This window comes from Saimiri boliviensis, chromosome 5 (genome assembly GCF_048565385.1).
Source record: "Saimiri boliviensis isolate mSaiBol1 chromosome 5, mSaiBol1.pri, whole genome shotgun sequence".
NCBI lineage: Eukaryota > Metazoa > Chordata > Mammalia > Primates > Cebidae > Saimiri > Saimiri boliviensis.
Window position 1 is genome coordinate 12,318,789 of NC_133453.1, and position 24,890 is coordinate 12,343,678.

The 24,890-nt window shown below is 43.7% G+C and overlaps 1 protein-coding gene and 1 long non-coding RNA gene across 3 annotated transcripts in view; one reads left to right on the forward strand and one right to left on the reverse strand.

Moving 5' to 3' along the window:
• Positions 1 to 11,042: 11,042 nt before the first annotated feature.
• On the reverse strand, positions 11,043 to 14,685 carry LOC141584439 (uncharacterized). Its single transcript, XR_012517496.1, has 3 exons — positions 14,621 to 14,685; positions 12,057 to 12,205; positions 11,043 to 11,145 (listed from the first exon to the last, which is right to left on the reverse strand). It is a non-coding gene; the product is annotated as an uncharacterized LOC141584439 (long non-coding RNA).
• A 70-nt stretch (positions 14,686 to 14,755) lies between these two features.
• PID1 (phosphotyrosine interaction domain containing 1) overlaps positions 14,756 to 24,890 on the forward strand; it is a 243,177-nt gene continuing 233,042 nt past the window's right edge. Inside the window, exon 1 of one of the 2 annotated variants that reach the window (XM_003925451.4) lies at positions 14,756 to 15,064. In XM_003925451.4, the coding sequence (XP_003925500.1) occupies positions 15,035 to 15,064 (30 nt within the window). In that variant the 5' untranslated portion in view covers positions 14,756 to 15,034. The other variant, XM_074398922.1, reaches the window with a different exon arrangement.

Below are 24,890 nucleotides of genomic sequence, written 5' to 3' on the forward strand. Positions count from 1 at the left end.
GTGTATAGGAATGCTTGTGATTTTTGCACGTTGATTTTGTATCTTGAGACTTTGCTGAAGTTGTTTATAAGTTTCAGGAGATTTTGGGCTGAGATGATGGGGTCCTCTAGATATACAATCATGTCATCTGCAAATAGAGACAATTTGACTTCTTCCTTTCCTAATCGAATACCCTTTAGTCCTTTTTCTTGCCTGATTGCTCTGGTTAGAACTTCTAATATTATATTGAATAGGAGTGGTGAGAGAGGGCATCCTTGTCTAGCACCAGATTTCAAAGGGAATGCTTCCAGTTTTTGCCCATTCAGTATGATATTGGCTGTTGGTTTGTCATAAATAGCTTTTATTGTTTTGAGATATGTTCCATCAATACCTAGTTTATTGAGGGTTTTTAGCATAAAGGGCTGTTGAATTTTGTCAAAGGCTTTCTCTGCATCAATTGAGATAATCATGTGGTTTTTGTCTTTGGTTCTGTTTATGTGGTGAATTACGTTTATGGACTTGCGTATGTTGAACCAGCCTTGCATCCCCGGGATGAATCCTACTTGATCATGGTGGATGAGCTTTTTGATATGCTGTTGCAATCGGTTTGCCAGTATTTTATTGAAGATTTTTGCATCTATGTTCATCATGGATATTGGCCTGAAATTTTCTTTTCTTGTTGAGTCTCTGCTGGGTTTTGGTATCAGGATGGTATTTGTCTCATAAAATGATTTGGGAAGGATTCCCTCTTTTTGGATTGTCTGGAATAGTTTCAGAAGGAATGGTATCAGCTCCTCTTTGTATGTCTGGTAGAATTCGGTTGTGAACCCATCTGGACATGGGCTTTTTTTGGATGGTAGGCTCTTAATTGCTGCCTCGACTTCAGTCCTTGTTATTGGTCTATTCAGTGTTTCGGCTTCTTCCGGGTTTAGGCTTGGGAGGATGCAGGTGTCCAGGAATTTATCCATTTCTTCCAGGTTTACTAGTTTATGTGCATAGAGTTGTTTGTAATAATCTCTGATGATGGTTTGGATTTCTGTGGAATCTGTGGTGATATCCCCTTTATCATTTTTTATTGCATCAATTTGGTTATTCTCTCTTTTCTTTTTTATTAATCTGGCTAGTGGTCTGTCTATTTTGTTGATCTTTTCAAAAAACCAGCTCCTGGATTTATTGATTTTTTGAAGAGTTTTTTGTGTCTCTATTTCCTTCAGTTCTGCTCTGATCTTAGTTATTTCCTGTCTTCTGCTAGGTTTTGAGTTTTTTTGATCTTGCTCCTCTAGCTCTTTCAATTTTGATGATAGGGTGTCAATTTTAGATCTCTCCTTTCTTCTCATGTGGGCACTCATTGCTATATATTTTCCTCTAGAGACTGCTTTAAATGTGTCCCAGAGATTCTGGTATGTTTTGTCTTCATTCTCATTGGTTTTGAAGAACATCTTTATTTCTGCCTTCATTTCATTGTTTATCCAGTCAACATTCAAGAGCAAGTTGTTCAGTTTCCATGAAGCTGTGCGGTTCTGAGTTAGTTTCTGCATTCTGAGTTCTAAGTCGATTGCACTGTGGTCTGAGAGACTGTTTGTTATGATTTCCGTTATTTTGCATTTGCTGAGGAGTGATTTATTGCCAATTATGTGGTCAATTTTAGAGTAGGTGTGATGTGGTGCTGAGAAGAATGTATATTCTGTGGATTTGGGGTGGAGAGTTCTGTAAATGTCTATTAGGTTTGCTTGTTCCAGGTCTGAGTTCAGGTCCTGGATATCCTTGTTGATTTTCTGTCTGGTTGATCTGTCTAATATTGACAATGGGGTGTTAAAGTCTCCCACTATTATTGTGTGGGAGTCTAAGTCTCTTTGTAAGTCATTAAGAACTTGCCTTATGTAATCCGGGTGCTCCTGTATTGGGTGCATATATATTTAGGATCGTTAGCTCTTCTTGTTGCAGTGATCCTTTTACTTGTCTTTCTTTGTGTGTCTTTCTTTGTCTCTTTTGATCTTTGTTGCTTTAAAGTCTATTTTATCAGAGATGAGAATTGCAACTCCTGCTTTTTTTTTTGCTCTCCATTTGCTTGGTAGATCTTCCTCCATCCCTTTATTTTGAGCCTTTCTGTATCCTTGCATGTAAGATGGGTTTCCTGGATACAGCACACTGATGGGTTTTGGCTTTTTATCCAATTTGCCAGTCTGTGTCTTTTGATTGGGGCATTTAGTCCATTGACATTTAGGGATAGTATTGTTATGTGTGAATTTGATGCTGTCATTTTGACGCTACCTGGCTGTTTTGTTGGTTAGTTGATGCAGATTCTTGATTGTGTTGATGCTCTTTTACCATTTGGTGTGTTTTTGGAGTGGCTGGTACTGGTTGTTCCTTTATATGTGTAGAGCCTCTTCCAGGAGTTCTTGTAGAGCAGGTTTGGTGGTGATGAAATCTCTGAGTACTTGCTTCTTCACAAAGGATTTTATTTTTCCTTCACTTATGAAGCTTAGTTTGGCTGGATAGGAGATTCTGGGTTGAAAGTTCTTTTCTTTAAGGATGTTGAATATTGGCCCCCAATCTCTTCTGGCTTGTAGGGTTTCTGCTGAGAGATCTGCTGTGAGTCTAATGGGCTTCCCTTTGTGGGTAACCCGACCTTTCTCTCTGGCTGCCCTTAGCATTTTCTCTTTCATTTCAACCCTGGTGAATCTGACGATTATGTGCCTTGGGGTTGCTCTTCTTGAGGAATATCTTTGTGGTGTTCTCTGTATTTCCTGTATTTGAATATTGGTCTGCCTTGCTAGGTTGGGGAAGTTTTCCTGGATAATATCCTGAAGAGTATTTTCAAGCTTGGATTCATTCTCTTCTTCACATTCAGGTACACCTATCAAACGTAGATTAGGTCTTTTCACATAGTCCCACATTTCTCGAAGATTTTGTTCATTCCTTTTTGTGCTTTTTTCTCTGTTCTTGCCTTCTCTTTTTATTTCATTGAGTTGATCTTCGACCTCTGATATCCTTTCTTCTGCTTGGTCAATTTGGCTGTTGAAGCTTGTGCATGCTTCACGAAGTTCTCGTGTTGTATTTTTCAGCTCCATCAATTCACTTATATTCCTCTCTATGCTATCCATTCTCGTTAGCATTTCGTCCAATCTTTTTTCAAGGTTCCTAGTTTCTTTGCGTTGGGTTAGAACATGTCCTTTTAGCACATTGTAGTTTCTTACTACCCACCTTCTGAAGCCTGATTCTGTCATTTCATCACCCTCCTTCTCCATCCGGTCTGGTTCCCTTGCTGGTGAGGAGTTGTGATCACTTTTAGGAGGAGAGGTGTTCTGGTTTCGGGAGTTTTCATCCTTTTTGTGCTGGTTTCTTCCCATTTTTGTGGGTTTATCCACCTGTTGTCTTTGTAGTTGCTGTCTTTCAGATTGGGTCTCTGAGTGAGCTTCTAGTTCGTGGATGCTGAAGTTACTTCTTCTTCTTCTTCTTTTTTTTTTTTTTTTAAGCTTTCCTTCTAACAGTCTGGCCCCTCTGCTGTAGGACTGCTGAGGTCCTCTCCAGGCTCTGCTTGCCTGGGGGTCACCTGCAGCAGCTGCAGAACAGTAAGGGTTGCTGCCAGTTTCCTCTTCCGCTATCTTTGTTCCAGAAGGATGCTCGCCTACTGTCAGTCCGTTCTCTCCTTTATGAGGTGAGTCTTTGGATCTATGGGGGTCAGGGAGCTACTTGTGGAGACAGTTTATCTTTTATTGGGGCTTAAGTCCTGAGTTGTGAGCTCCGTTGTTCGTTCAGAGCTGCTGGGCAGGTATGTTTAGGTCTGCTGCAGCTGAACTCATAAAGCACTTTTTGTTCCCAAGTGCTCTGTCCGGGGGAGTTGGGGCTTTATGAGTTTCCACTGCACTACTGCTTTTTTTGATTTTTCTTTCAGGTCTGACCCGCCCAGCTAGCAGCACGCCTAGCCACTGCCTGCCCACAGGGGCTTTGCTGAGCTGCTGTGGGCTCCGCCCAGCTGCCCTGTGCTCTTCCCTGCAGTCCTGTTTATATGGGCATAGTTAGAACTGTCTTGGCAACGGTGGCCCCGCCTCTGTTATGGGGGACTCTCTCTGTTGTGGCAGGTTGCCTCGGCAACGGCAGCCTGCCTCCATAGCGGTGGAGAGTTTCAGTAATGGCGGAAGCCCCTCCCCCACCGAGCCGGACCGTCCTGGGTTCAGCTGTGCTTGGTTTGAAAGGGCTCAACCCAGAGTGTTTCCAATTACTGTTTTTGTTTTCATTGTTGTTGGGGGTGGGGGGCTGGGACCAACCGAGCCTGATCACCTGGCTCCCTGACTCAGAGTCTTTTCTTTTAAGTTGAACGACCCCGTGTTCCAGTCGCTTGTTGAAAAGGCGCTGGGATCTCCCATGCTGGGACTCACGGAGTCGGCTCGAACTGTGGCGCCGGCTCCTGGCGGATTTTTTGCCTAGGAATCTCCTGGCCTGACTCGCTATTTCAGATGAATGGGCAACTCTGCCGTCTCAGGGCTCTGCTCGCCAGCTAAGAGGGCTCCCAGACCAGTGGCTTTTGTACGGAGAACCGCAGCAACAGGGAGTGGTCACAGCAGCCGCGCGGGCGGAATCAGCCCCACGGGGGCCAAAACAGCCGCACCAGCCGGGACTGCGACGCTGGCGACCCCTCCGCCTGGGTATATCCTGGTCTGCGGGCAATAAAAATTCGTCTGGAAATGCGGCGTCCACTCACCCTCTGCGCTTTCACTGGGAGCTGAAGTCCTGAGCTGTTCTTAGGCAGCCATCTTCCCAGCATAATTGACTGTAAGTTTTCTTACATTTCATGAGGACATCACAGGATAGTGATTATCTAGGGAGCGAGAAATGTTTCTGAGGTTTATAAATTCATGTGAAACACGCTAGATTAACAAAGCAAGAGCTCTTTGCTTATCCACTCTTATAATATTAATGATCCTTCGAGTGGCTAGAGGGGAATCTCAGAATTGCAAAATGATGGATATCAGCCCTGAAACTAAATACTGAAAGGCTCAGTAACTCGCCAGAGGCTAAAACTATAGAAACATTTCCACTGTATCCCTTAATTCCACACAGTGTTCTAAAATCGGATTTTTAATTCCATTGAAAAATTATATATCAGAGAAGGAAAGATGAAAATACTGACTCACTGTAGGGAGCCCAAGGAAGCAAGAGTGACCGCCTGCTGACTGCAGCAATCTCAGAGGGAACGTGGAGGGCCCAATGTTTCATGTGTCGTCAGAGGAGAGAATATGACCTTACATTAAAATATTCAAAATTAAAAAAAAAAAAACCTAGGACATTGTATTTATGTAAAGATTAAGTGGGACTGCTTCTGGGTTTTAGTTTCTGGCAAAGTTTTTGAAATTATAATTGAGCTTAGGTCTGTCTGACTCTGGAGCCTCCAGGTTTCTCTCAGGTCTCTTTTCCTGAAGAAGCTTATCAGAGAAAGACGAGTGGGAGCAGCCTCATAATGCACCGTGACCTGGAGTCAAGGCCCCACTGATGGGCATCATCTCCATCCTTACTAACCCATTCTAGGTTCTATTCCAATCCAGCTGGTCTTAGCAGTTTACTTGATGAGATGACCCAGACCCTCATACCTGAAGGGAGCTCAACTGCCCGTCACCATGTCCTTCTCAGGTCATGACTGCTGGATTTATTCATTTCCTGTTATAACTGGATAGGGGAGTTCTAAGAGACACCCTAGTGTATCACATGAACATCAAAATGAATGCCTTCCTGCCTGCGTGTACAGGAGCGCCCTACAGCCTCTCTATAATGCAGGTCAATGACCCCTGCAGCAGGATCAGTATTGTCCTTGACTGCTGACCTCTCAGCGTGTGAAATCAGAAGGAACTGGGCATAGCTACCACTTAAATAAAAAATAATTTTTAAAATAAACTCTTTTGAGGTATAATTGACATAAAATTAAATGCATGTACATTAAGAGTACAGTTTGATGAGTTCTGACTCATCACCATCACAATAAAAATCAGAAATATTTCTATTATTTCAGAAAGCTCCTTCAAATCCACTTGTATTCAGTTACCACCCACCCCCTGGGAATCCCCACGTCCAACCCTAAGAAACTACTAACCTTCTTTTCATCACAATGTGTCCATATATAAGCTTTGCCTTTTCTAGAATTTAACATTAATGGAATTATATAATATGAGATCTTTTGTGTCTTGTTTCTTTTGCTCAGCATAATGTTCCTTTTTAAAATAATTTTAAGTTTCAGGATACATGTGCTGGATGCGAAGGTTTGTTACACAGGTGAACATGCGGCATGGTGGTTTGCTGCACCTATCAACTCATCACCTCAGTAGCAAGCCCTGCAGGCATCAGCTATTTATCCTGGTCCTCTTCCTCCTGCTGCCCTGCAGATAGGCCCCAGTGTGTTTTTCCTCTCCCTGTGTCCATGTGTTCTCACTGTTCATCTTGTAAATGAGAACACGTGGTGTTTGGTTTTCTGTTCCTGCATTAGTTTGTGTTCCTGCATTAGTTTGCTGAGGATAATGGCTTCTAGCTCCATCCTTGTCCTTGCAAAGGACATGGTCTCATTCCTTTTTATGGCTGCATAGTATTCCATGGTGTATATGTAACAATTTTTTTTTTCCCAGTCTATCATTGACGGGCATTTGTGTTGATTCTGTGTGCTATTGTGAATAGTGCTGCAATGACCATACACATGCATGTATCTTTATGACAGAATGATTTATATTACTTTGGGTATATACCCAGTAATGGGATTGCTGGGTCAAATGGTATTTCTGGTTCTAGATCCTTGAGGAAGCACCTCATTGTCTTTCACAATGGTTGACCTAATTTACACTCCCTCCAACAGTGTAAAAGTATTTCTATTTCTCCACGGCCTTGCCAGCATCTCTTGTTTCTTAATTTTTAAATAATCACCATTCTGACTGGCGTGAGATGGCATCTCATTGTGGTTCTGATTTCCATTTCTCTAATAGTCAGTGATGTTGAACTTTTTAAAAAATAATCAGCCTAATGCTTTTAGGTTCTCCATGTTGTTGGATGTGCTCATGTCATGTTCCCTTTTACTGCTGAGAAATATTCCACTGGAAGGACATCACGATATGTTCAGCTGTTTACCTATTGACCAGCGCTTAGGTTGTTTTCAAGTTGGCCTATGATGAATAAAGCTGCCATAAATACTTGCATCTTTGTGTGGACATATGTTCTCATTTTCTTGGGTAAACACCTAGAAGTGGGATCGCTGGATCATATTATAAGCATGTGCTCAACTTTATAAGAAACTACCAAACCATTTTCTGAAACGGTTGTGCCATTTTATGTTACAAACAGCAATGCTAAAAAGTCCCCATGAGCTGGCTCCTTTTTTCAGATTCTTACAGCAGAAGCTTAGATAACTGATTGTAGACATCTTTTCTTTTCTAAATATAACTTCTAAATTATTCTCTAAATACTGCTTTTGCTGCATACAACAATTCTGATAGGCTGGTGTTATTTAAACATATTTTTAAATTTTCTTTTTGATTTTTTCTTTGAACCACAGATTATTTAATAGTGTACTGTTTACTTTCTAAATATTTGTAGATTTTCCAAGGCATTTCTCTGTTATCCATGTCTAAGTTAATACTGTTGTGGTCAGAGACCATATTTTGTATGATTCCAATTATTTTAAAGTTACTGAGACTTGTGTTATGAAGCAGTGTATGGTCTATATTAGTGAATGTTCATTTGTAGTTAAAAAGAGTAGTCTGCTCTTGTCATGGGCAGTGTTTTATAAAAATCAATTATGTTAAAATAGTGATCTTGTGAAGCAGAGTTAGATGCATCTTCCATGAGCAAGGAGAGCGGTGCTTCTCTCAGTAGAGGAGTGGGCCACTTCTCAGGGTACAGAGAGACTGAGGAACTGGGGAGCTCAAGACTTCCAAAGGGAGAAACCTGTGTTCCCAACTTAAGCCTCAGGGTTTAATTCTTTCTCAATAAAGGCTCTAAATTTGCCACAACACTTACTGGACTGGTGAATTCAATTTTCTCTGGAGCTCCACTCTCCATAAAATGAATTCCTGGACTTGATCCTCAGCTTTCTCCCCCATTTAGCTGCAGGAGATGAAGGTCTCCATATATGCTGCAAAGGAGCACTCTCTTTCATACCAAGCCATCATCACTAGCAGCATTTCTGTGTCTTTCTCTGAGGCATCCATAGCACTCAGCAATAACCATCTGACTCTGTAATCCTTGTAATTACTACTTCCCCTAAGTCTCTCTAATGCTTGGGACTCTGCACCTATCAGCACATTCTCTTCCATTTTATTCCATTTCATTTTACCACTGGTGGAAGGTTTAACAATAGCCCTGCTACCCTACCGCCTCCCAGCAGGGAGCAATACTCTACCTGCTACTGTCCAGTGGGTGGTCCAGCTCCCAAATGCCTCCTTAAAAGTCTGGAAGCAAGTGAGAAAGTATGAATGAGAAGAGAAGCTGGACTCTGAGGCAACTGGAACTGAGATTTGGCTGATCCAATAAGAGGCTCTAGAGCAGGGATGGCCCTCCGTGATTGTCCCCCATTGAGGCCTTTGCACCCCCACACTAGCTGGTCTTTGGACGCAGGTTGCACCAAGGGAAGGGGCATAATATTGGGCAAGTCAGCTCTCTTTGGCTGAAGGCAATGCCAAGAGAAGGACTCAGATGGGGACACTGGCTCACACTCCAGCGTCATCTAATGCTCCTGGCTGCTGAGGCAATGAGCTCAGTACTCCTGAAGCGGGTATCTGGATGGCACACTGCAACACTCACTACACCATTACTAACAGATAAATCCTGACTTATTTCCGCACTTTAAGAGGTCACTGATGATTTCCTGCTTTCTTGCTGCCGCTTACAATGTAACCAGTAAAAACAGAGGACAGAATATATAGCCATAGTTGTTACAGTACTCTGCCTGCAATCCAGGTAGAGCTTGTTAAAGATGAAAATTTCATGTATCCTTACCTCTCTCCAATTCTTATCCATAAACTCACCAACTTTATCTATATCACTCCCTTATGATTTGATGATGGAGTAGACCTGTGGATCTCTGAAGGAAGAACAGAGGAAAGGTAGTCTAGCCAGGGCTGCCATGTTCTGCAGTGCAGGTTGTGCACTGTGGAATTGCACCTGGAGGTTTTCAGTTAAGCAAAGGCCATTGTAGATCAGGAATCATCTTTCTTATCATGAATACGTTTTTCTAGACAATCTAATTTTTCTAAGTTATGCCCAAACATTTCCTACAGGTTTTAGGATAAGGAATTCTTGGCTTTGATAATGAAAGTGGGAAGAAGAGGGAGAAAAAAATAGCAAAGGAAGATTGGTTTTTGTGTGAAGTCAGCTCAGATGGAGAAGGGATGAAGTGGGAAGAGAGCATAAGGTGTGGCTTCTCGCAAGTCTCCATGAGAATGCATTTGGGATCACAGAACTAATCATTTCGTCACAAATACAGATGAGGACAAGGACCCCTAGAAACCACGGAAAACGATAATAGTACAGAGTTGCCCCTTTCTGGGCTAAATGTGGTGAAGGCAAATCTAAGTACCACTCTCCATTTCACTCTCAAGCTCCTCAGGTTCTAACTGAAAAGAGAGGAGCTGTATTTACCCATCCAAGATGATGGGCAGACAGCTGTTTAGAGACAGTGTCACTGAGAGGGTGAGAAGGGCTGTAAAAGAGCAGATACGTTCACGTTTATTACAAATTGTGCCAGAAAAAGATTCATTTTAATCATTATATGGCTGGCACACAGCCCATTTCCCATCTTCTTTTCAGAGGGACTTACTAGAAAATTTAACAGATGGGACTTGGAAACATGGCCCACACAATCTGAGACTAGGATGGAGGTGTGTATAAGGGAATTGTGAGAGCAGAAATAAAACCAAAAAAGAAAATAAGTTTTTATATTAGACTATTAGGCTCCATTTCAGTGCCAGCCCTGATAAATTGTTTGTCAGGAAATGTTGAGAAGGATGTGTTTATCGGGAAAGACTGACACTAATTAGTGAGGTTTTTTTTCTCTATCAGTTTTCTATTATTACTTAACAAACCACCCAAAACTGAAGGGATAAAACCAAACCCTGTTATGTACTCATGATTCTGTGGGTCAGCAGTTTGGCGGGTCTCAGCTGGGTGGTTCTTCTGCTGGTGGAACCCACATGGGATCATCCATGTGACTACTGTCCTGTAGTGGCTTGAGCAGGCTGTTCTGAGATGAGCTTACTCACGTGTCTGGCTGTGGGTGCTAACTCGTGGCCTGACTTCCCTCTATGTGGTTCTCATCTTAAGGCATCTAGTCCAGGCTCCTTCATAGCATGACTTAGTTCCAAAAGAGTGAGTGCAGAAGATGCAAGGTGTTTTGTGGCCCACGCTCGGAAGTTCCACAGCGTCACTTCTGCTGCATTTCACTGGTCAAGTATGCCACAAGTCCAGCACCGATTCAAGGCATGTGGACAGACTGCATCTCATGATGGGAGAAACAGGCAGATTACAATGCAAATGAGCCTGATTTCCTAGGGGAGGAGAGATTTTTGTGGCCATGTTTGAAAATAATCTATCACACATCTAAGGTTCGTGAGGATATAAGGAGTCAAGAGTAGGAGAGTCATAACACACAGATGAGCCAATCCTACCCTGCTGAAGGTTCATCTGAACATCCCCCAAAACTCCTATCACTCTGTAGGGACAAAAGCCAGTAGCTCCATCACTACTGGGAGGTTTAAATAGTTGAATGAATTTCAGACCTGTCTATATTGCTCATCTATATACAGCTGTTTTGGTGATTTTGAAATAAGGTTAGTGATGCCATAACAAGGGACTTTTAATGATCATCCTGCTAAATCCACAACCATAATAAATTTTGTCGTCATCTGGTTCAGTTAGAATTGTAAGTGGGCTGGGTATGGTGGCTCATGCCTGTAATCCTAGAATTTTGGGAGGCCCAGGCAAGTGGATCACTTTAGCCCAGGAGTTTGAGACCAGCCTGGGAAATACAGTGATACTCTATCTCCATAAAAATTTTAAAACAATTAGCTGGGTGTGATGGCACAAACCTGTAGTCCCAGCTACTCAGGAGACTGAGGTGGAAGGATTGTTTGAGTCTGGGAGGTCGAAGTTGCTGTGAGCCGAGACTGCTCTCCAGCCTGGGCAATATAGCGAAACCTGTCTTACAAAAGAAAAACGAATCATAAATGACCTTGTCATTTTTATTTCAGAATCTAAACAAAATAATTGAAACTCACAAATATGCCAAATGGAAATAGCGTAACCACATGAAGCATGGGCCACTTGGTGAGAATTTGATCATTCCAATAATAAAAAGAGAAAGAAACATAATGGGGAGGAAGATAAATGCTTCCCTCACACCTACCATGTGCCAGGGATGCTGCACATACTAATTAATTCGCTGCTCCCAATAATCCTAAGTATTAAGTAATACTATCACCCATTTTACAAATAAAAACTCTGAGGTTTGGCAAGGCAAATGATTCTTGAAAAGCCGATACCTAGGTAGACAGTGTGAAGGCCCAGATTCAACCTGAGTCTTCTGCTTGTCCCAGCTCCTTTTCAATATTTATTGCTATTGATACATATTTTATACACATATTCAAGTTATACACATTTAGCCTACTTTAAAAACCATAATTATATCATTTTCAGCTGCAACACAACTTCATAATTATCTTTTTAAATGGTGCATATTATTTTAATGTTTCTTCGATATGATGGACCATACTTTCATTCACCATTACTCTGAGTTGGACATTCAGGTTGCTTATGGTAGGGCTCAGAACCGTGAAATAGATTAAACCTGGTTTAATACAATTTCTAGGGATGCTGTAATTCCTTTTATGAACCAAATGTGTTAATAACTCATCTGTGCCTCGTCAAGCTTTTTTGATTTCTGTCATTTTCCTTGAAATGGTATTTATTAACAAGATTAGACCTGTTTCCATAATTTCAAGAGACTAAGTATGTGAAATTAGGCACATATTTACATGCCTAGTATTTCTACCCATTGCACCAAAACACCTTCTGCTTATTTTAAGGGTGGTTTCTTGCTCAGAACAAACCTGTTTACATTGTAAGGCAGCATTTTCTGATTCACCAGAAAGGGTGAGGTTCCAATGTCACAGAACAGAGCCGGGAGAGATTGGAATGCAGGTCTCGTCTCTAGCCAGTAGATGTCTCTATTTCATTCACCCTTCATTGCAGGCTCCTCCTGAATGGGAAGATTTGGGAGCAAAATCTATGAGTGGGAGGTTGTCCCATCTTTTGTCACCACCCACCAGCCTGCAATTGCCCCTCCTCCACCCCTCCCTTGACTTCCTCATTCGTGGCACACAGGTAATTGAAACAGGAGTGCCATTTGAGTTTAAACACATTCTTTACCTAATCTGTTTGCAAAGTGGGAACGGTTAACTGAAAGCGATCTTTACAGAGCCAAAGCTTTTTTCTCTTTAAATAGCACCATACTCCGAACTAAAAGCTGTATTACTGAGTCATAACAATTAATTACGTTCAGAGGTGAGAAGACAGGATTTAACGCTCTAATGCGATTTGAATTTAGGCCGTTATCTCATCCCACTGCTATTTAAAACAAAATCACTTTTCCACGGAAGCATCTGCAACTAAGGATGGTTTCAGAGCTGAAGTCTGAAGACATCCCTGGCAACTGAATATTCCTGTTTTAGCTTGGGGTGGGGGTGGGGGGGGCGGGGTTTGCATGCAAGTCTGGATTTTCTAGATTTTTGTAATGAAGGGCATCTCTTTCTACTTTGCGATTTCATAAAAGGAAACTAGGAGCTGGGAAGGTCATCAGGAATTTTATAGGTGTGGAGGTGTGCAGGAAGAGTTACTGGAAAAGCAAACAGAGACCATATCACCAAGCATGTGAGGCGCATGTCCACGTAGGGCTGACATGCAAACACCTCATGAAAAGGGATTTATTAAGAAGTTCAGAGCAAGTAGCAGGAACTGGAGAAGGAGCTGAGAAGGTTCAGGTGGTTATCAGGCAGGAGTGGGAGGGTCCTGGGGATATCCAGGTAGACAGAGACCAGCTCTTCAGAGACAGCTCTGTGGCTTTGCCAGAGGCTCCTAGAGGCACTGAGGGTCCTGGGCTTGCCAAGGCTGGTGGCACCAACATAGCAACCGCGGGATCCAGAAGGAGCTGCCTGGAATCCTGGATCTGAATTGCCATTGTGACTCCCCACTGTGTGACTCTGTGAACCCTGTGCTCCCCAAGCCGTGGGAGATAGGGGCTTCTGTCCCACGGAGAGTTGCTGGGAGGGTCTGATGAGCTGAGAGTTAGATTCTGGAGTGCTTCTGTATCTGGAAATCACTGTGCCTATGCAGAATAAGGAAAATGGACAGATCCTCCTTCCAGATATGGAGTGTGGATTTTTGACATTGCATGGGTAGCTCAGGGCCCAAGCTGTGCAGCTGTCTCAGTATGAAATGCCTCTTTTTCACACCCCTCTGCTCTTGGGACTCTGCCTTTTAGGAGCCCAAGGCTCCCCACAAACACCATGTTCTCTCTGCTGCTCTCTTTAGTCATTCTGTCTGGTGAGTTCTTCCCACCATGTTCTCCTCTCCCACTCCTCATCAGCTTCAGACTCAGCTTACTATCTCCCCCACTTGCCAAGTGCCTTTAACCCTCAGCCCCAGACGGATGCTCTTGCCACAGCATCTCCATGGTCAGTGAGAGGCGCAGGGCCAGATCTCCTGCCCTGAAGTCATCTGACTGTGCACTCTCTAAGCCACTCACTGACTGTGTGACCTGGACAAGTGACCTAAACCTTATAAGCCTCATTTGTTTGATCCACACGGTGAAAATATTAATAGCTATTTTGCGGAGTTGTCAAGAGAATGGGAAGGGCTGGCCTGTTTAGCAAAGGAAGTCACCTCACGGTGGCCAGCACCAGCCGGGGAGTCGCCAGGCCTGTGAGCCCAAAGTGGCTTTCTCTTGGGTTCTCAGAGCCCCAGGCTGCACCTGGCAGATCTCAGGGTGAGTTAGTGATGTAGGAGGCTGCATGGCCCTCCTCATCCCTGTATAAGTTAGGAGTCGAGTCCTCCGTCCAGCATGTCACTCCTCATGGCCAATCCCTCATCTCTCAGGTCTTACTCCAGATATTCCCCAGGGCCCTTGTCTAAGAAGCTCTCCTCTCCCGTTCTTCCCACATTTGCCCTGTTTTATCATCACCCGATATAGCACCGGCTTGCTGATGTGTTTGGTCAGTCACGACTCTCTCTCCAAAGCAGAAGGTAAGCTCCAGAGAGAAGAAACATGATTTTGTCTTCTATTCCGCGTTGCTGCATTCTCAGAACCCAGCATAGGAGCTGGAGCATAATAGATGCTCAGTTAACTGGAGTGGGAAGAATGAATGGAAGTGTCTCCCTAACACAGTGCTAGGTACTGCACAAGCACTTCAGGGATCCCTGTTATATGGAAACCTGGGACCCCTGGGGCTAGGTTCCTCTTTTTAAGGAATTTCCCCCCACCCCAGCCACCCCAGCCACCCCAGCACTCCCGCCTCCAGGCACTTCTCTTCTCAGGCAGTCTGTCCCCTTTCCCAGACCCCAACCCAATGGGGGCTTCCTGCAGGGCAGGGCCGGCTGTTCCGGCCTCCCCACTCACCCCTCACGAGGATTTAAGGGCTGCCGCGCTGCACCCCGACCCGCCGCGGCCCCCGGGCGCCCGCCCCGGGCATGCTCAGAGCGCGCAGGGCCGGGAGGTGGCGGCGGGGGAGGAGGGAGCGGCCGCCGCCGCCGCCGCGCGCGCTCGCCGGGCCCGGGCGGAGCTGCGCAGTCCTCTCGCAGCTGCGCCAGGACAGCCGGCGCGCGGCAGTGCCCACAAGTTGCCGGCAGCGGAGCGCCGCGCCTCCTCCTCCCGCTCGCAGCCCCCTGCGCCCACCCGGCGGCTGTGGCCAGCGCCAGGACGCACATCCCGCGGACACCGACCCCAGATGTAAAGCGGGACCGCGGCCCCTCGCCCCCCGGCGCGATCGACAGTCTCGCCAGCGTCTCCTCTGCCAAACCCCGGGGCTGGAAGATGTGGCAGCCGGCCACGGAGCGCCTGCAGGTAAGGGGCACCCGGGAAGCCGGGGGCCAGCCTGGAGGAGGAGGTGCCCAGGCAGAGGAGTCTAGGTTTTGCTTCTGCCTACTTGAAGGGATTTGCCCAAAACCATCCTGTAAGACGCATCGATGGCAACATGATGCTGTCGGTTTAACCCAACGCCGGGAACCCAGTGGGGCCATGGGGATGATGAAATTGACAAACGCTTGTATTCAGGCGTTACAACTTTTGGCTTGGAGGTGCTTGTGTGTGGGTTGGTTGGTACATATATAAGGTTGGACTTTCTGACCGGCAATTTAGATTGCATTCCACTGACACAATGTATTGGTCTGGGGTTAGGATTTTGGAATCCAGATTTATTTATTTATTTTTTGGTCTCCAGGAAAGACAGAACAAATGATATGTGAAAGCGTCCATTTGCCAATGTAATTTGGAAATATCAAGCTTGGTTTGGCTTGGTCATGGTATGCTACTTATTTTATTTTTCCCTTTTCATTGGTTCGCTCCCTTTATCTCCCTTAAAGCCAAGCTCCTTCAGATATTTAAGGATTAAAAGTAAGTTCAGCCAGGAATATTTAACGTCCTGGGTCATCCCATCAAAAGTTTTTACTGCTGTCTCCTGAAATGCCAGACTGCCTTGAATTGGATTCTGGAAGCTGGGGATTTGCGGGAGGCGATTGAAGAGAAAGAGGGACAGTTTCCCAGAAGAATTCTTTCAGTGACACGTTGGGTCTTGGGATTGCCCTGGTTGCAAGGGTTGAGGATTGCCTTTTGCTGGCACATATTCTCAAGAGCCACGGCGGCTACTCTGCCAGATAAAATCCCCTGAATCCTGCAGTTAAACTTTTGGCAGGCGTGGAGCCACATTGTTTCGTAGTAAACTTTGAAGAAGCGTTTAAGTGATAAAATACAGCACCGTTGGACGCTGAGTGCCTCTGAAGGCTTAGAACAGTGAGACCAGGCCTTGGCTGGCTTGAAGGTTTCTCAATGAACATTCAAAGCCCCAAGCACAGTTTCTTAGATGCAGGGAGAGGCTAACCTTTGCCTAGGAGTCCTCATACAGAGGAATAACCTGCAGAGGGCATTGCATTTAGCAGAAACGGATGCCCCACACCTCCTTTCCAAATCTCCCTGGGCCATGATTTGTGGGCAGTGTGTTCACTTTATCAGAGCCTGAGACATCAGACCAGCTCCCCAGGTCTCAAATAGAATAAATAAGAAACCTGCATTTAGCCTTGCAGATGAGGAGGTGGATGACCAACCTCCTAATCCCCTCCTGGTCTTATTAAGAGAATATCAACACTGGGCTCTGAATGACTGGCAGAAGGGGAGCATGTATATGTATTGGTAGTGGCACCAGGTACCAGTGGCACATTTGAAGTTCTCCTTCGGTTCAAGGCATAACTTCTATTCCAAAGGAGCAGAATAATTGAGGAGAGCTGGCAGGTTTCCCATTCAAGTGCAGCTTTTGGAAGTCCTTAGAGAGATGGGATCAACGTTCCTTGAGGTGGCTTTTATGGCTTGATGATCTGTGCCTCAGAAGAGTTTGTAGATTTCTGACTATTTAAGTTCTTACTGGCCTGATTCACTTAGGGAATCCTGTGCACTTTGGAGCATGTGACCCTTGGCAGGCGAGCGCTCTGGCTTGCCTTCCCATAGGGATTGTTCCTTGCTAGAAATGTCTCCTCGTTCTTTTGTGAAATGTGCACATGTGCATTTTGGCATGAGTCTGGTTTATTCCAGTTTGTATTTGCAATGCGTTTTTTTTTTTTTTTTTTTTTTTTTTTTTTTTTTTTTTTTTTTTTTTGATTTCAAGGTATCATGTTGAAAGAACCTGGTTTTAGGCTTTTGAAAGCTCAGATAAACAGAGCTTATCACTGATAAGACTGAGTCACTGTTGGAAGGTACTTACCAACAGGGGGCTCAAGCACATGCTCCCAAATTTCAATGAGTCTCTTTAGAAACTACATACATCTCAAGCCCAGGGATTAGAGAAGTGAGACAAATGCGGAATTTTTCTTTTTTTATATTCATGGCTTCTTCCCAAAAAGTTTTTGCTTGACTCTTTTTGAAAACACATAATTTGTATGTTTTTACTTTTGCTTCTGAGAGAGCTGTTGAGGGTGAGGTGGTGAGTGAGCTGCTTATAATATTTTATTTACATTCCTTGTGCTTATCTTTGTAACAATCTCTGTTTGCCGTTGGGGTTTTGTTTTTTTTTCTCTTTTTCTTTCACCATGATATAGAAACATGCCTGTCCGATTCCTCAGTGAGAGGCCAATTTGCCACTTCCAGGCTCTGTGGCCACAGAGATAGCAGCGGATATCGTGCTGGATAGGCAACTAGTGAATGAGCCCTGTTCTTTAATGATGTCTGAGCCCTGTGTGCCTTTCACAAATCTTTTTAAACCTTCTCATTCAACCTCATTAATTTTTTCTCATTCATCTTTAATACAAACATCTAATTTAGATGAGCCAGAGTGAGGAAAATTCTTCAAGGGAACATTCCCCGAACTTCCTAATAGGACTAAGGAGTCAATTTACTGTATCAATACCTAGAATCAAAAGAGGGGATTCTTTCATGCTGATACAGTTCGTATTCGATGAGGCTGGTTTGAGAGCTCTGTGTCCCAGGGGAGTGTGGTAGAACTTTGCTTAGATCAGTTGCACTCTAAATAGTGGACCTTTGAGAGTAGCAGCTGTCTCCACTGCTCAAGAGATGGCATCTTCGATCAGGTTTGATTATCATTATCATTACCTACTTCTGTGTTCCCCCAAAATGATGCAGATATTTTCTGATTTGAGGTTTAGCTATTTGACCCAAATCCAGCACAGGCAAAGGGACCTATTGCCCCGAGCAGAGCTGTGCTGGGTAATTTCTCATTCAGTCTCACAAACCGAGGCAAGTTCATCTGCTCCCTTGAATGTTAAAACTGTTGCATCCCACTTGAGCCCTCACTGGAAGCTTCTGCTATTAAAAATATAATAGAATCAAAAGGGATGTGAAGATTTAATTTACCACCCTAACTTTTTACAGTGAATAAATATGAATTCTTCTCTTTTTTCCTTCCTGTCTGCATAGCAGACTTTTTTTTTTTTTCCCCTTGGAGAGGCTGATGAGAGTTATAAATTTTTAAAGAGGCGGACTTGAAACAGACTCCTTTCAGAAAAGTAAAGGAGACTTTTCAAAACCATAAACCTAACTATTGTTTTATTTTTTTAAATAGAGATGAGATTACTTCTGGCCTTGAAGTTTTAAAATTTGTATGGGTTTCTAGATTGCCTTAATTACTGTGCTGGGTGGATCCCTTAGAAGTAACAAACCCATCTATGAAAGAGTGTGTCCCATTCATAGGAACAAGTATTTTCTCAGAGCAGATATCTTCAATGAACTACCAGATGCATTTTCTGGAGGCCTGGATAGGAGGAGAAAGATGAATCAAGACTGAAGTTAGAAGCAAAGGAGGTCAACACATTCTTAAAGGTCTCTGGTGGGCCGGGTACAGTTTCTCACGCCTGTAATCCTAGCACTTTGGGAGGCCGAGGCAGTTAGATCACAAGGTCAAGAGATCGAGATCATCCTGGCCAACATGGTGAAACCCCATCTCTACTAAAAATACAAAAATTAGTTGGGCGTGGTGGCGCATGCCTGTAGTCCCGGCTACTCGGAAGGTTGAGGCAAGAGAATTGCTTGAACCTGGGAGGCAGAGGTTGCAATGAGCCGAGATCGCGCCACTGCACTCCAGCCTGGCAACAGAGTGAGCCTCTGTCTGAAGAAAGAACAAAAAGGGTGTCTGGTGTAGTTATCACTAGGATAGAGTGGAATATGACAGGCATGTACAGGAAACAAGTTCTAGCAGATTCTAATTGTAAAGTGTACATGTAATCATCTTCTCATGAGGCATTCTATCAAGGTCCAGTATAATCCTCTGCCTGTCTTCACTGAGATTTCTATTTATCCATGGCCGATCCAGAAAATACGGAGCTTTTTGTTCATATGGCTGGATTTGGGATTTGCAGCCCGGGCGATTTTTTCTGTCCCTTGACTTCCTTTTCACCCTCACTGTGGCCAATGTCTGTGCACTGGCACTTCCACAGAGGGAGAAACGCAGTGAAGAGTAGAGAGGACCCCAGATCCTAAAGAAACTTTCTTTTGGTGTTTCCTGAAACTTTTGGCTGATAAAGGTGCTGAAGTTTTTAGCTCAATACTATTCAGGGATTTTAGGAGGCAAAGTCTTTCCTGAGGATGATCTCACCCTCACTCTACCTTGTTCTATCTGGCAGATCTTGTCTTGACTTGGAGTGTGGATTTTTCTAGATTTTTTTTCTCTATGATGTTGCCACTTTCCCCTTTCCCCTGAGAAATGAGACTGGAGAACCCTCTAGAACGTCAACTGGAGACCATTAGGCCTCGCCCATCAGGCAGGGTGAAAACTGGCAAATCTGACACTGTTCCAGGCTGACCAAATTGACAGAAGGAACAAGGGACAGCAATGGGAAGATACCAGTAACCTGTTTTGGTGGTGCAGGCACTGTGTGTGGCACTGTGCTGAGGAGCTTTATTTTAATCACCTGGCTCATTTACATCCTGTACCCACTTTTTAATCTCCATTTTAGAGAGAAACTGAAGGCCAGAGAGTTGAAGTGATTTGGCCAGGACTGAGCAGCTAGAAATGAACTGAGCTGGAATTTGAACCAGACAGTTTGGCTCCAATCCTGACTTCTCAAGCACCTCACCATAGTGCAGAAGGTTAAGACAGGCACAGTGCTATATACATGTGGGTGCTATTGTTATTAATAAATACAGTTAGAACAGTGACTGTCTTGTGGGCTCAGAGAGGCTGCTGTCCTATTTCTTGTTGAAGCAGTGTGTTGACCAAGGGCTACCCTGTTTTTGGTAGCGCAAATCTTTGGTGGCACATAAGCTGCTGTTTCATATTGAAGTTAAAACTCACAAGGGCCACCGAAGAGCTTTTTAACAGAAGCACGTGGCATTTATCCAAACTAGAGACCTTGAAAGCTGGTGATTAGGTTGGATCACGTACACATTCATTCTGAGTTTAGACAAAAAAAAAAAAAAAAATTGGGGAGAAGGAAGGAGGAGGTTGGAGATTTTCAGAGCAGTTGCTTAGAAAAAAGCAATAGCTTTTATTACAGAGGCACAGGCTTCTCACTAAATCCATTCTAGATCTTCTTGTTCTTTTCCTCAATTGTAGTCGAGTAAGCACAAAACATTAGGCCTTATTGTTCATCAGGAAAACTTGGAGTCATCGTTAATCTGAGGGCTTAGTCTCCCTCAGAAGTAAAATGCTATCTTACATCATTGAGTCTTTCTCCAAGTTTGTCAGCAAATCTCTACCAACTGATTTGCCAAATCCTAGCCTGGGAAAAAAAAAAAAAAAAAAAAAAAAACACCTGTGCCCCTTGGTTAACCGTGGCCTCATGGCTGTTGATGTTGACGGTACTGAGTTATCTTGGAGTGTTAGGCAACTTTTGCATTTTGTTTGATGTTCCAGGTTAGGTCCCTCCCATACCCCTCGCACTGACCCCATTGAACCATGAAAATTAGCCCTGGAGGAGACTCTGGGAGAATCAGCCTTATATTTCAAGGGTACTAGATATCAGGCTACCTTCCACAAAGTATTTCATTTGGTGAATAGCAGCAGTTCAGGGACTTGTTAGTGGTCAGCAAATAAAACTAGTCCAGAAACACTCAGTGACTGCAGTGGCTTCTTTCAGCTCCATGGACACAGATTTAAACAGAGGCTTTATGTAAGTAGAGCAAGAAGAAATAGTTAAGATGTTTGTCCAAAGACCTCCTTAAAGTCTGGTGGAATTGGTCTACTATCATTTTTGTGTTTACTTAAAAAAAAGTTGTGATCCCAGTTTAGCTGCTAATCAGTGATAAAGCATTAGCGTCTTCACCAGGTCCAAACTTTGAGGCCAGGGATTGCAAAAGGGAGGCGTCAGAGAAAAGACACAGACGTGTTTTGTGAATTGGGCTTATTTCAAGGCTTCTGGCATCTTGACGTGCTCTTCCACTTAATGCTGGTGCCACATGGATCTATCATCTTGCCGAGTTCTTCTTTCCCATGCCTGATAGCCCAGGATTCCCTCTTCTGCTTAAACTGAGTTCTTACTGTGATAAGGGAGGCTCCAGTAATAGCCTTATCAGCTAGGGTGTTTCCTGAATCAGAAAACGTTTGGGCAAAAACAAAACAAAACAAGACAAAACAAAACAAAAGCCTATCTGTCTCTTTATAAGTAATTTTGACTTGATTGCTTACTAGCAATGTTTCAGTTTAGTTTTGTAACTTCTCTGAGCTTTACTTTCCCTATCTGTAAAATAGAGAGATGTGCTTTGCAGGGATTTTGGTATATAGTGTTTAGTAGTTGCTCAATAAACACTACCATGTCTTAATGCTGTTAGGGTTGGTGAATGTAGGAACAAATTTTAAGTTTAGATCTGAGCTTCTGTCTTCTCTTCTGTCCACCTTTCTTGTGCATCTACTAGGTCCCAAATACAATGCTGGGTGTGGGTGAGGGTAAGAAGAAGGACATAGTTGTAAACTTAGAAGACTCAGAGTCCTATCTCTTATTGTTCAAAGTTGGGCTTAATATATATTTCCTAGTATGACTGTAACTTTCAGAGTTCCTGTTCATATGAAGAAGATCCCTGCCTAACTTGGCTTTATAAGCCAGAACCAGAATGTTAATGGCCTGCTCACTGTCCACTTGTCTCTGTCTCCTCACTTGGAGAAGCTCCTTTTATTCTTGATGTATAGGAAAGTGTGATCCATGAAATGCAATTGCCTTTACAGTTGTGGGGGAAGATGATGGAGGTTCACGTATGATAGTGGGTGTTCCAGTATGGGTGGGCTGGGCTGGAGTGTGGGGCCACAAGGTTGATCACTTGGGTCCCTGTTTTAGAGGGACCTGGGTGTGACGATCCTAAAAACGGTCTGAGTTGACATACCTCTTATAGCTCCTTTAGTTTCTGCAAGGCAGTAGTCTCCAGGTCAGGATGCAGTGTTAGGTTGTAACATTTACATTTTTATGTTGTAAATATAGTAAGGGAACTCATGCTGAGGTTGCCTGTTAGGAAATCTTTTGTATGCTATTGAGTTAGAGTCCACTGCTCCAAAAGGAATTTTAGATAAGTGAAGTCATCCTAAAAGCCATCAAATGCATGTTTGCTCCCAACTGTCCACAGCTGGAAGGTTAGGTAGTGTGGCAAGTATTCTCAAACAGGGCGTGGAGAAGGGCTGCTGTGGTCAGGGTCCCAGAGCAACATTTCCTTCCACTCTAGCACTGCTGCTACTGGACTCTCATTTAATCAGGGGTTTTATTGGTGATTTTTGCTTTTCCAGAATGCTCCTTTCCAACTTTGGAGAAAATCAACAAATGCTAGCAGACATTCATTGCAGGCTTTCCAGTAGTAGTATCAGTAATAATAACAACAGAAGCCAACTTTTTCTTAGCATGTACTGTATTCCCAGCACTTACCTGTCCTCCCAATAGCCTTTGGCAGTAGAGCTGGAGGTCACAGCCAGCAGACTGGTTATGGGGTATGCACTCCTAAGCACTGCGCCTCTTGTATCGTGGAGCACACTTTTTGTTTCATATGGAAAGCATATTTAATCCTTGAGAAAATTCTAAGGGGCAGAGATTTTGTTGTCTCATTTTTCAGGTGACATTACAGTCGTCCGGAGACTACAGATAGCTATTGCTTGAGTTCATTAACTACACATCTTCTCTCTCACCTTCTTCTCTGCTGATGAAGCCCCAGCTTGATCAGGCAGCAGATAGTCATGCCTTGGCCTGAGGGTGGGTGTTCTAGCCCAGCCAGGTTAATAATCCCATACTGGTCCAAGGATTATCAGAGACCAGTTTTTAACCACTGGGATATGAGAGGATGTCTGCTCAGGATGCTTTATCTTCATGAATAACAAATGAAGCTTCTTGGGGAAATAGCCTTTCCCCCTTTTCTGTCTTCTTGCTGTCCTGAGCATAGATGTGATGTGTAGCATTGCAGCAGCCATGTCGTGATTCTGCAGCAATAAATGATAAGCCTTAAAATCAGTCTGCTAAGAAGGCTGCATGATAAGATGGAAGGACTGGGATCATGGAGTTACACCTCAGCCTACCTCCTAACCAAAAGTTATATGAGAAAAATGTGACCCCCTTTTACTTATTTATGCCCACATGTGAACTGGGACTTTGGTTACTTGTATCTTTGACATTCCTAACTCACACAGTTACTAAGGGACCAAAATTCACATTCAAACCTAAGCCTCCAGATGTGACTCACTGTTGAAGGTTGAATTGTGTTCCCCCAAAAGATGCATTGAAGTCTTAACCCTTGGTACCTGTGAATGTAGCTTTAGTTGGAAATAAGGTTTGTGCAGATGTAAGCAAGTTAGGATGAGGGATACTGAATTAGGACGAACCCTAGAGCCTGTGACTAGTGTCCTCATAAGGAGAGATTTGAAGACACAGAGGAGGGACAGAGAAGGCTATTGTGAAGATCAAGACAGAAAATGGAGTTAGGCACCGTCAGTCAGGGAACGCCATGGATTGCTGGCAACCACCCGATGTTAGAAGAATCGAGGACGTGTTCTTCCCTAGAGCCTTTGGCTCTGCCAACATCTTGATTTTGGACTTCTGGCCTGCCAAATGGTGAGGGAATCAATTTCTGTTGTTTTCAGGTATGCAGTCTGTTGTTATTTGTTACCACAAGCCCTAGGTAGCTAATACATCAATGAAACCATGTAACCTCTTGCCTGTGTTTGGTCACTCTACTTCTGTGCTGTAGGTATCCCCAACTTTCATGTACTGGGACAAAATACATTTGTCTATATGGAATGATTTTTTTAGTACTGAGTGTGAGTTCATCTGCCGTGGATTGGAAAAAAAGGAAAACAGCAAACAGCTAAGCTATCGCTTCTTTCTCCATTATCTCCTTCTGGTCGACAACATCCTACGAAAAGGCAGCAAACCCTGAGTGGAACATGTGCTGTGTTGCTCAGGGAAGGTCCTCTGGAAAATATGGTACATGAGCTTCTGGCCTGAAGATAGTTCGCTTTGGTGATGAAACTTATGGGCTAGAATGTGAAACACACACTTTGAGGTGGACCTCAGTGAAACTTTTCCAGACAGGCTGAGAGCAAAGGAAGACTAGACTAGTATTTTGGATTTTATTCTCAAAACAAACCAGGTTGTCAGAGTCCCAGTAGATCTCTGGGTAGCAGCTTCTGTGATCTGCCTCTTCCTGAGTGGGAAAACCTGTAGGCTGGTGAAGGAATGTCTTTCAAATTGACCCCCAGGTCAGGCTCATGGTATGTCAGGTTGATTAATTTGTACCTGGTTTTGGTGTTTTGTTTTGCTTTTTTGCTTGAAAATTGTGTCAATTATTTTAGTGAAGAACCTATTCTTATTCTTGAACTCACTTTGAAGACAAAAAAAAAAAAAAAAGTCATCCATGTCATAATGCTTGTTTTCTTGGGCAAGCTTGTGTTCTTTGGTACAGCCAGGAAGGTGCAAATGTTTCCAGTCCTTCTAAGACAAAGGCAGGGAATCTGTCCGAGTGCGGAACTGCTCTGCCAGTGTCTCTTTCTTAGAATGAAGAGTCATTCTGGTCTTAAAATGCTATTTTGCTTTTCGTTCTCTTTTTCGGAAGGAATATCCCCTGTGTGCATGGGAGCAGGAGGGGAATGGAGAGTTACCAGGGGAAAGGGGCTGCCTAATTGTTAGATCCGTCTCAATCCTTTCATGACAAACCTTTCCTCAGAGCTGCCTTATAATTGTGAGTCTGAGGATAAACTCACAGATTC